Here is an 11,691-nt window from a genome sequence, read left to right on the forward strand (position 1 = left end):
TTTGAAACCCATAGTAGGTTTTAAAAAAAAAATTATATTAATTTTTAGTCTTACAAACTTTGCTTTCTTTTTGTAAAACTTACCTATTATTTGTACATTTTTAATAGTATAACAATATTAATAAATTTTTGCCAAACAGCAAAGTTATTTCTAAGAGCCATTTAGGTGATATCCTTCATAGCCAGGTGGCATTGTAGATGTCTGGGGCCACCCGAAATGACTCAACTCTCGAGCAAATGTCGCGTGCTGCCGGCGTGCGCGAGTGAGCGGGAGGGGGCGAGTGCTGCCTTCCTTCTCGCACCTGCATCGGACATTCTCCTTTGGGCCGCTCGCTAACAAGTGGCCTCCGGTAGTCGTAAAGCCGCGATTTCAGTGCGAGTTCAGTTTTTGATTCAGTTTCAGGCGGTTCAGAGTTACTTACTCCAGCGCTATTGCTAAAAACGCTCTTTTAATTTCAGTTATTAACGGCTTTGAATAATTTATGCGAAATACCGTGTGGACAGAAAGCGGTCTAAAACAATTTTCGCGTGTGAAAAGTTCTCTTTTTTGCCGTTTACTGACATCTGTTTTCAGTTTCAAAGTTCATTTTGTACATTTTAAATTTCAATTAACTACCATATAGTTTCACTGGAGTTAATTAGACCTAATTTATAACCGAAAATGGGTAATTCCAGTTCCATTTGCGCCGATCGAAGTGCGATAAGAAATTTCGATGAAAATGGGTAAGAAAAAATAAAAATTGAGTGATCGCCAATTAAAGAGGACTTAAGAATTGCGAGAGTTGGTCAAAAAGTTATGGCCATACAACATAATTTGTTTTCTGTTACTCGGAACAATATATTATTAATTTTCTTAAAGTTTCTTAAATTGTATTTTATAAGTGGATCTTAAGTTTAAATTTAATGAACCTTTACAGTATTTAAAAAACTTTAAGTAGACCCGCAAAAATATAGAATAAAATAAAGTTATATTGATCTGAAATTTTTGTTTCCTAATAGTGTATGATAAAATAACATAATTATTTACGAATTTGGTTTCAATTTTAAAGAGAAATACTTTTTGTTCAAAAATTAATTTTTACGTTTCATAAGTGTTATTATCTAGATGCTCCATTAAATTCCTTCTTAACTTATAGATTAACCCTGTAATTACCTGGCTTTTTCTAGTGCAAACCCAATAGAAAACAACCGCCTACAACCACGCCCCCTTCATAAATCCATTTCTTGAGGTGTCATTAGTGTTTAATGATGCGCTTTACTAGCGTTTTACCAGCGATTTACGGTAGAGTCATTGGCGCTCCAATAAAAAACTCCTAGCACACGCCGTACCCCCTTTGATATATATCCAATATACTCAATCTATAATAACCGATATTCGAAATAAATACAAAAAACGGCAGCGACAGGTGTGTTTCGCTCACGAAAGTCCTCGTCAAAAAAAAGACTGAGTTCGTTATAAAGCCAGCTGACGTAAATTATTAATATTTATGAAGGTTACTCGGACACACATGTGTTTGAAATATTCCAATTTATTCGCCCGCCGTGTGTTACTTTCAATTTTCGTCTAATAATTGAACAGAGCAGACATCGAAGTTAATGCGGTACGGAACCACCGGGCGTATGAGTTACTCAAGTGCCAGTGAGTCGGGGATTCAAGCGATTCGGGACACTTCAGGTTAAGGTTAAGGTGTTAATTCGGGACGGTTCATAATTAGGTTTTGGCCTTGAGCCGTCTTTTTAAATTATTTATACCTTTTTGCTTAACCGAGGCACCACTGTTGGTAAGAAGAGAAAAATTATATGTACAGGTTAGAGAAAATATTTTAAATCTTCTTAAAGTTATTAAGCAAAATTTTGGAATATCTGGTTTCAATTCTGAGAAAAAGATTTTAATAAATCAACAGGTACATTTCAGATTTTCTTGTCTTTAGAATTTAAGAAAACAAAAATAATAATAATTATACCTTTTTTTGCAAGAGTATGGGATAAAACCGAATTGGGAATTAGCAGGTCAAAAATATAAGAGGATTAGTTTCGGAACTGTCTATTATAGTCATTAAAGTATTGATATATGCTTTGTGATTTAATAATACTTCATTTATATAAATTAAAAATTAAAAAAATGATACATTATAATAGTATTGTTTTGACCTCTGCTGTTCTCGCGGTACATTTTCACATGTTTTTCACGCAGTTAAAAACTGTTTCCTAGGTTCCAGACAGATGATTAGAGTGGTAATTATTGTTGTTATTATACGTTAATTGCGTATGTATATATAGATGAGTGTTTGTCAGCCTTATCAGTCAGCTGATTCCCCCCGCCTACGAATATAGCCGATCCCACTAATCAGAGAGAGAAAGAGCGCGGAAAAACAAAACAAAAATCGCGATAATGTAAAATGTAAAAGAGAAAAAGAGACTGGGCGGCAAAACAAATCGAATATTGTGGTTCAGTTTAGCACGAAAGCTGCAGCAACGCAGACAAAAAGCAAATAGTGAGATAATTGCCCAGAGAATCAATATCAATAGTTAATATAGGACATACAGAACATCACAAGTGCAAGCCATGTACTCGATCCTACAACGTTGTTCCGGAATCAGAAAAACCTTTGGACGGCTGTGAGTGATTAATAATAAGAATCAAATAATAAGTAAAATCAACTGATGACAATTGGACCATGGAGCATGAGGGTGTGTTTCTGGACCGGCGATAATCAGTGTCACTTTGTCACCGCTTATCGGTTTCCATCTTGAAGGCCTGTCTGCCAAGTGCATCACCTCATCGGGTTCACTGGGGCTTAATAAAGTACCTGCATATGAACGTATATGTATGTACTTTAAAAAGGCTTTCTATATAACAGAACTGATACGAAAAACACCCTTACAGATACAGTGATTCCTTCAAATTGTCGTTTCCCGTTTTTCTTGATTTTTATATAATTAGCTGCATTTTCACAAATGACGCTATAGATTACAATTCTAAACCAGATTTTTTTTACCATTTATTTTATTCTTATTTTTGATTTAGATATTAGATTTTTAATATTACGTATCCCACATGTTGTCCTTCTATATACATAGAATAAACACAATCTTGCACATCTGGAGAACATACTAGTTAGACAAATCTTTGGGAAAGCGACTAGACTCCCATCAATAATTCCTATTTAAAAGGGCATCTTTAATTCGTCGACAAAGTTGGCAGTGCCGTTATTGTCACTCCCGCATTGACACTCATTCACACTCGATGCGCTCAGTGTTCTTTCTCTAATTGAATTACAGAGAACATTTCTTGCATGCCGCCAACACAATTCCGTTATTGTCTCCCATACTTCTCTTCCCATCTCTCACTTCTCACTTGTCATTCACGCACCCACTTACCCCCTGTTTTGTCTGCTCTCTCTCCCCCTTAGCACGCCGGTATATCCCAGCGCCAACAACTCCCAGAGTCCTTCCCAAGGCCAAATAACACCACTGCACACCCACATCCACGAGAAAGAGCGCTACAAGACCACAATTCCCGTTGGAAGCTCTGAGAGCACAAGTAGCTGCTCTCACTGCCGAACAGCTGATGCGAGCTCCCCTTCCACGAACAACAACATTAGCAACAAAAACAATGCACACACACCACCACTCACGGAGAGCCAAAGCTGTGGTTGTAGTAGTCGTGCGTGTAAAAATCATACGACTACAACGACGACGACACTCGAATACGAACTTTCCAATTTCGCAAAACTAACGACACGAATCACAACGCAAAGTACCGCCGAAGTCGCAACATCGACAGCTACGGATAGGGATACGGATCAGGGTGATATAGCCATTGCCAGCGATTTGCCAAAGGGTCTGCCGTTATCCTCGCGCCATCACTGGAATCAGCTGCAGAGCAGTTTGCACGCCCTCCACTACCAGCAACAGCAACAACAACGTTCATATAGTAGTAATACCAATCAAAATTTGGAAGTCAACATGAGTAAGTCAGTGACAAATCTGGATAAATACTCCCATCGCGATCGCCTGGGATTGTGGGGCATCGGGGACAATGAAGTCGTCGGCAGCGTCTCCGGATTGGGACGACTAAACGACAAGCGCTACTCAAAGGTAAGTTCATATGTACTTCTATGCCTCTCTGGTATTTTTTTCAACCGCCTCCCCTTTCCACGGCCTTAAAGTTTAGTGGAAAAGTACCAGGCAAAGGTTTTAGGGTGGGTTCCCGCTCCGTTCAGGTTTTTCGTTTTCGGTACAGGGCGAGAATTTGACTAGCCTCGGAGGCATTTGTTAGAAGCTCTAATAAAAAAATTTCTAACGGTGAACCAACCCTTCCTAATTTTCTTGCTTAATTCTCAAATACTGTTCTACATTTTCCAATTAGCTATTTCTTTAATAGAGTTATTAAAATCTAACTAAAATTATTTGAAAGATTTGTTTACAATGTCTAACAAATATTTATAAAGTGTTTATGGGTTTTTTTGTACTAGCAAACTTTTTGTTTTACTACAAAAGGGTTTTTATCCTTTTCCTTAGCTGTACAATTATATATTCTTGTATATTGTCCGAATGCGTGAGAATTTTTATAAATTAGAATAGCCCTTCTTCTTTGAAAATGTGTGTATTTTTTGTAGGCCACTTGCTATTTTTAAATCAAGCACGAGCATAAAAAATTCCAATTCATAAATCCATAAATAACTATCAAGAGGAAACGTCAGCTGACAAATTCGTAGCAAAAAAAGATACTTTTTGGCAGTGGCTTCATTTTCGGCAAGTGGTGTGGGTGACCTTTAGATGACATAGGGAGCGAAAGAGATAGCGTATAGTACACGCGCCACTCTGGAAGCCCAAAGCTCATTGTTCTTGTTTTATTTTTTGGGTTTTTTATATTTTTTTATGGCGGCTGTCAAAGGCCAAAAAATCGATAGCCAACTTTTATAATTGAACCAATTAAATGTCTGTCAACTAGTGGAATTGTAGAGTATTTCGTGGTTATCACGAATCAGTCGCGCCGAAATTGTTTACAATTTTATCTCGGATTGCAATTTCAAGTTCAATGTTTGTGCATTTTCTGTTTTGCTTGCATTTGATTTTACGCTATTTTCCCACAGAGACATGAATGAGCTAATGCACGAATTGTTGCAGAAAAATTAGAGAGCATTTCAAAGAGAGAAGGCGCATGGGCTTTGAGTTTTTTTTTTATTGAGATACACAGTGAAACAAAACATTAGAATATATCATTTTTGATTAAACAGAATTTATTGTTGTAGTTTTTTTATGAAAATGTTCACTTAAAGCATCTAAAATTCAAAATAAAAATTGCTAATTTCTTAGATTTCAAAAATACATAACTTGAAAAAATAAACAATTCGACTAATATTTTTTTCTGTGCGATACGTTAATAAGCAAGCAAAATGCGGAAAATTCCGTAACCTAAACAGAAGCTATATCGAGAATAATGAAGAGGCTCTCCAAAAAAAATTTCCCATAACAATAATAGTAATGTTTTTCTAGTCCTACGTCAATCCACAATCACTCGAGTTCAGCCAGACCGAATATTAATAATTTAACCAGAAATTATCTTGTCGAGTTTTCTTATCATGAAACTGCCACTTGTGTACTACAGTTTGTTATTACTTCTTACACGCTCCCAGAAAGTGACACTTGTTTATCTCAACCCCCTTCCTCGAACAGCTGAGGTTTGTTTTGATTTCCTTGAGTTACCCTATGGAAAGTTTTGAAGTTCTAATCGCATGAAACTGAAGACAAATAAAAGAAAACACCGCAAAACCAAAACCAACCAGCGAAAACTGACCTACATTTATTCATAAATTTAACTTTGTTTCGAACCGCATAAATCAAGAACTGAATGACGATAATCCGCAACGCTCGGTATCAGCCGTGTATATATACACATAAATTATATATTTATCTCTGTGTTTGCCCACACTAAATACAGTTAGCGAATAGAAAAGTATTTACATTTATACATACGCTATTGTTTGTCTTTTGCTTTATTCGCTCTTGTGTTGTGTTGTTATTTATTGCAGGTCTAAGGAAATTAAAAATTTAAACAAATTCAAGCGGTCAATGTGCTGAAAGAGCAGAGAGCTTGGAACTTGTTGAAATAGTTGGATTATTTAATTGTTTACATATACTTGACTTATAGGTATTGGTTGTTTATATTGGGCAATCGAAGAAAGAATAATATATAGTAGTTGTCAATGGCTGAGAATTGTGTAAATGCTTGAAATAATTGATTTTATAAGGAAATAGATCCCATATATCGATTTAAGTTTACACAGAGAAAAAATTTGATACATTTAGAATAAAATAGAATGTGTATGGTGTGTTTTTCTTTGAGTTTATTCCACTGTGACTCATTTGTTTCTTTGCAGAGAAGTACTTAACATTTTGTTTCCGGCAAAACGTCATGATGTTTTGAAGAAACAGCCGGATTTAGTGGCACATTCAACCCCTCCATCATTTCGCATCGCCTGACCCACAAAAAACTAAAGTGTAACCTGCTGAGAAACGAAAAAAGAAAACCTTTTCATCAGCTCACCTTTGTGGAGGAAACAATTTGCCTGAGATTGCCTGCTTTGTGTCTGTTTCGGCTTGTGCTGATTAAAGCGACGCTTTCGTCATCCGAATCGTATTCAAAGTTCAGAGACAGACTGCCATTGATAGCGAACTTAATGATTTGCTATATGCTATAGGTATAATGATGATCACGATCACTATGTCGATCGAACTGGTCGCGCCAGACAGCGCTAAAAAATCAGCTGAGCGCGAACTAATTCGTGTTTTGGTTTGATTTCTATTTGGTATATTTTGGTTATTTTTATTTTTTGGCAATTTCGTACGAAATGTGTATGCGTAATCTTGGAGTTGCCCATTACGTATACGCATGTCTGGTTTCAATATACAGTTTCGGTAAAACCCCCCTTACAGTTATTATAAACTTTACAAATATCGTATTATTAAATAAAATAAAGTATTTTTTATAAATTAAATGAATCAATAATTTTCAAATATAAGAAATATAAATAAATTAAATTTTTTTGATAATGGCTTGGCTCCAGGAAACCCTTATTCATTAAATACCTCAAAATTTTCTATAAATATCTGTGCTATTTCTTAAAGCACAAGAGTTAAGCTTATGGGTTTTTTCATTGTGAGGCAAGCTCGAATGTTTGAAGCAGTTAATGGGGGAATGAATAAATGTGTGGAACGGAGAATGTTGAATACTTGTTGCCAGGCGGTTCGTAAACACTTTCGCACGCTTATCGGCGGTCGTGTGTCGGTTTCAATGTCAACGGTGTCGTTCTCGTTTTGTCGTATTTCACCAGCCCACCGATGACGTAGCAGTACGATAATGGTAAACTTCGAGGCTCTTGTGGCACTAAATTATTGTTTATGGGGATCACTCGAGTGTTTATTGTTCAAACAGCAATTTCAGAACTAATTGAATTTAATCCAAACGAAACTTAACACATGGACTTCCCTCAAAATGGTTATAAGCCTTTATTAGTTTAAATTTCACATTTGTATATTTGAGGCATCTTATTTCGCTTAACTTTGTATGCATCCATATCTTTAAACAAAATTACATTTTCTCAAGCTTAAGTTCAAATTTTTTGGTTGACGTGCTACTAGAATGTCCTTCATATCTTTAAAGATAAAACATCAAATTCATTGCCCCTCACCATGATTGAGCAAAAAAAATACTCGTCACTCAAATTAAACTAATTTGTGCTGAGCTGGAGAATTTACGAACGTTAAAAACTGACTCACTTAAATGGGAGATGAAAAAGTGTGTTGAGCTACGTCTAACGAAAAGTCAAATGTGATAATCATACTAATTTAATTAGAGAAAATTTGAGGTAAAACCAATAAGTAAAAATAGTCTTGTGATCTATATCAATTTTTGTGATATTTACTTAAATATATATCAGGCTATGCTTTTTATGCACTTGAAATATGAAATTATTAATTATATAATTTTATACATAAACGACATTGCGTGACAAAACAAAAAACAAGGTAAATAAAATTCAATATGACTATAAACAAAAAATGACTTAATACGTATAATTTGAAATAATTACTTAATTTGAGAAAAAAACGAAATGAAAATTATATTTAAATACAAAATGAGCCCAGACTTACCTAACACATCTTTGGGGGCATTAATCAATTTTTAAAATAATAATCCATTGATGTAAAAAGCAGAGAAATAAATCAATAACTTGATTAGCTTCAAAGGGGCAGATGATGGTTTATGATGGATCGTTAGTAACGATAATTTACATATGTATATGTAGGTATTACATATTCAAGGTTGCAACCGAAAGTCCCAGGAAGTCTGCTTTAAACTCTGACATTACGAAAAGCCTTTATACGGGCACGATTTGAAAACAGCTGCCGCTTGCTAAATTACTCAAAACACAAGTAATTATTCCCTAATGTGCATATTAGCAGGTACATCCGTGATGTAAATACCACATAATCCAACGTAATGAGTGTTTGAATGCCAACTTGCACGTATTTTTTATCTATATATGTGACCTAGTCAAAAGTTTGCGGTAACGCCCACAACATAATCTTAGTTTTTGATGTCCGTTTCGTAAATAGTCCCAGCAATTACGGAACAAAAACTTTCAAAAAGCAGTCGTAATTGTGCGTGTGAATCGAGGCCAGAGCTGAGTCACATCCCCTCAAAAAAGGTGTTTATACTAAAGCTCCCATTGCAAATCGAATGGCAGTTCTAGATCTCTATCGACTGGGCGCTAGAACTCGACTTTGAACTTGAAAACGGGCTCGTGCCTGGGCGATTTCCTCGATCTCCTCGGATCTATGAAGGTCGGGTGATTACAGCTTCTGTCTCGATGGCCAGTTTCAGTCGGATTGTCTATATTGTATAGGGGCGCGTGCCCGGGAAAATAAGTCCACGATAAGGAGAGGCAAACTTTTCCACCATCCCACTTTTGTTTGTTTTGTTTGAAAGGTTTTGTATAATTATTCTACGGGGCGATCAGGCCATTCGAATTGTGCGCAAAGACTCAAACATTTGTCAAATTCATTTATAGGTAAACTTCAGGATGTTAAGGTTTCTTAATCGGTTGATAATCTTGACGTCTTTTTAGATTGGTATTTTTCAGGGAAAGAAAACTCTAGCTTAATAAATAATAGTATTTTTACTTCAGCATCAAATAAATTTCCATTAATATATCCTCATAAAAAAAGTTAGATTGTTTCTAAATTATTTCATTTGTTTTAATAACTTTTTTATTGTGTGAGTTTGTTTTACCTTGGCTTTATAAAGATGAGATTATATACATTTTTATTATTTTATATACATTTCAAAAGTGTCACAAAACATATCCTAGGATGTTCTTTTTTCAAAAGATTTATTTATGTAATTTAAAATAGCTTAAATAATGAATTCGACCTCTTGATCAATTTTAGGGCCTGGCCTTCTCACACGAAGAGCGTCAACAGTTGGGCATCCATGGCATGCTGCCCTATGTGGTTCGGGAGGCGCCGGAGCAGGTTCAGCACTGCCGCACACTCCTGGATCGGCTGGATCAGGATCTGGACAAGTACATGTACCTGATCAACCTGTCCGAGAGGAACGAGCGGCTGTTCTACAATGTGCTCAGCTCCGACATTGGCTACATGATGCCCCTGGTGTACACGCCCACCGTGGGATTGGCCTGCCAGAAGTACAGCCTGATCTTCCAGAGCGCCAAGGGCATGTTCATCTCCATCAAGGACAAGGGCCACATCTACGATATCCTGAAGAACTGGCCGGAGACTGATGTCCGAGCGATTGTGGTGACGGATGGTGAGCGCATCCTGGGATTGGGAGATCTGGGCGCCAATGGCATGGGCATTCCCGTGGGAAAACTTTCCCTCTATACCGCCTTGGCGGGCATCAAGCCATCGCAGTGCCTGCCCATCACCTTGGACGTGGGCACCAACACCGACTCCCTGCTGCAGGATCCCCTGTACATTGGTCTGCGCGAGAACAGGGCCACTGGAGCTCTGTACGATGACTTCATCGATGAGTTCATGCACGCCTGCGTCCGCCGCTTTGGCCAGAATTGCCTGATCCAGTTCGAGGACTTTGCCAACGCCAATGCCTTCAGGCTGCTGTCCAAGTACCGCGATTCCTTCTGCACCTTTAACGATGATATCCAGGGAACCGCTTCGGTGGCCGTAGCTGGACTGCTGGCCTCCCTGAAGATCAAGAAGACCCAGCTGCGGGACAATGTCCTGTTGTTCTTGGGCGCCGGCGAGGCGGCTCTTGGTATTGCCAACCTGTGCCTGATGGCCATGAAGGCGGAGGGTCTCTCCGAGGAGGAGGCCAAGTCACGCATCTGGATGGTGGACAGGTAGAGACAGCTAGTTCATAAAATCATAAGCTAAATACTAATCAATAATTTTATTTTAGCCGTGGAGTCATCGTTCGCGATCGCCCAAAGGGTGGACTCACCGAACACAAGTTGCACTTCGCCCAGCTGCACGAACCCATCGATACTTTGTCGGAGGCGGTGCGCAAGGTGCGCCCCAATGTCCTGATTGGAGCTGCTGCCCAGGGCGGAGCCTTCAACCAGGAGATCCTCGAGCTGATGGCCGACATCAATGAGACACCGATCATCTTTGCGCTGTCCAATCCGACCAGCAAGGCGGAGTGCACCGCCGAGGAGGCGTACACCCACACCAAGGGTCGCTGCATCTTCGCCAGTGGATCACCCTTTGCCCCGGTGACGTACAACAACAAGAAGTACTATCCGGGTCAGGGAAACAACTCGTACATTTTCCCTGGTGTCGCACTGGGTGTTCTGTGCGCCGGCATGCTGACCATTCCCGAGGAGGTCTTCTTGGTCGCTGCAGAGCGTTTGGCGGAGCTGGTGTCCAAGGATGACCTGGCCAGGGGCAGTTTGTATCCACCACTAGACACCATTGTCAGCTGCTCGGTGGCTATCGCCGAAAAGATCGTGGAGTATGCGTATAAGAATGGATTGGCCACCGTCCGTCCGGAGCCGTCTAACAAGCTGGCCTTCATCAAGGCCCAGATGTACGATCTGGACTACCCGCGCTCAGTGCCCGCCACCTACAAGATGTAGATCCATTCCGCCTACCCCCGAAAAACCAAAGGAGGAGTGGCCATCGCAGATATTCGGCAAGGGCGGCGAGCAGTAACCATGTTATTTATTTTATAATGTCGCACATCTGTCGTCTAAGCATATAGCAAAATTTGTATCGCGCCTAACCAACCACCCACTATCCACCACCCACTAGCCCCTGTTCGCAGCCCGATAGATTATTACAAAAAATGAAAAAAAAATGGAATGTCATTAGCCCGCGGCGAACAATTTTGTATGATGTATAATCTATGTAAATGGGATATTGATCTAATAGATATGTAAACAAATTGTATGTAATCTTGAACACCACAAACTACTTTAAGGATCTACAAATAAAAATATAATAAAAATACCTCAAAATATCAATGTTTTATTTGGGGAAAATATTAGTCTACGTGCAAAAGTAGTTAACACATTAAAAATGTTAAGCTCCATATTTTTCAAATTTTGTTTAGGGTTTGTTAATATGGATATCAAAACTTTTTAAATTGTTTGAAAATCGACTAAACTGGTTTCAAAAATCGATAATAGAGCGGTTACCATCGACT

At 38.4% G+C, this 11,691-nt stretch overlaps 1 protein-coding gene across 1 annotated transcript; it reads left to right on the forward strand.

Moving 5' to 3' along the window:
- The first annotated feature begins 599 nt into the window (after positions 1-599).
- On the forward strand, positions 600-11,503 carry LOC108037167 (NADP-dependent malic enzyme). Its single transcript, XM_044458930.1, has 4 exons — positions 600-722; positions 3,413-4,100; positions 9,459-10,387; positions 10,447-11,503. Exons 1-4 carry the CDS (start codon positions 661-663, stop codon positions 11,120-11,122), a joined length of 2,355 nt encoding a protein of 784 aa, XP_044314865.1. The 5' UTR covers positions 600-660; the 3' UTR covers positions 11,123-11,503.
- Positions 11,504-11,691: the final 188 nt, after the last annotated feature.

This window comes from Drosophila rhopaloa, unplaced genomic scaffold, assembly GCF_018152115.1.
Source record: "Drosophila rhopaloa isolate 14029-0021.01 unplaced genomic scaffold, ASM1815211v1 contig_178, whole genome shotgun sequence".
NCBI classification, from domain to species: Eukaryota; Metazoa; Arthropoda; class Insecta; order Diptera; family Drosophilidae; genus Drosophila; species Drosophila rhopaloa.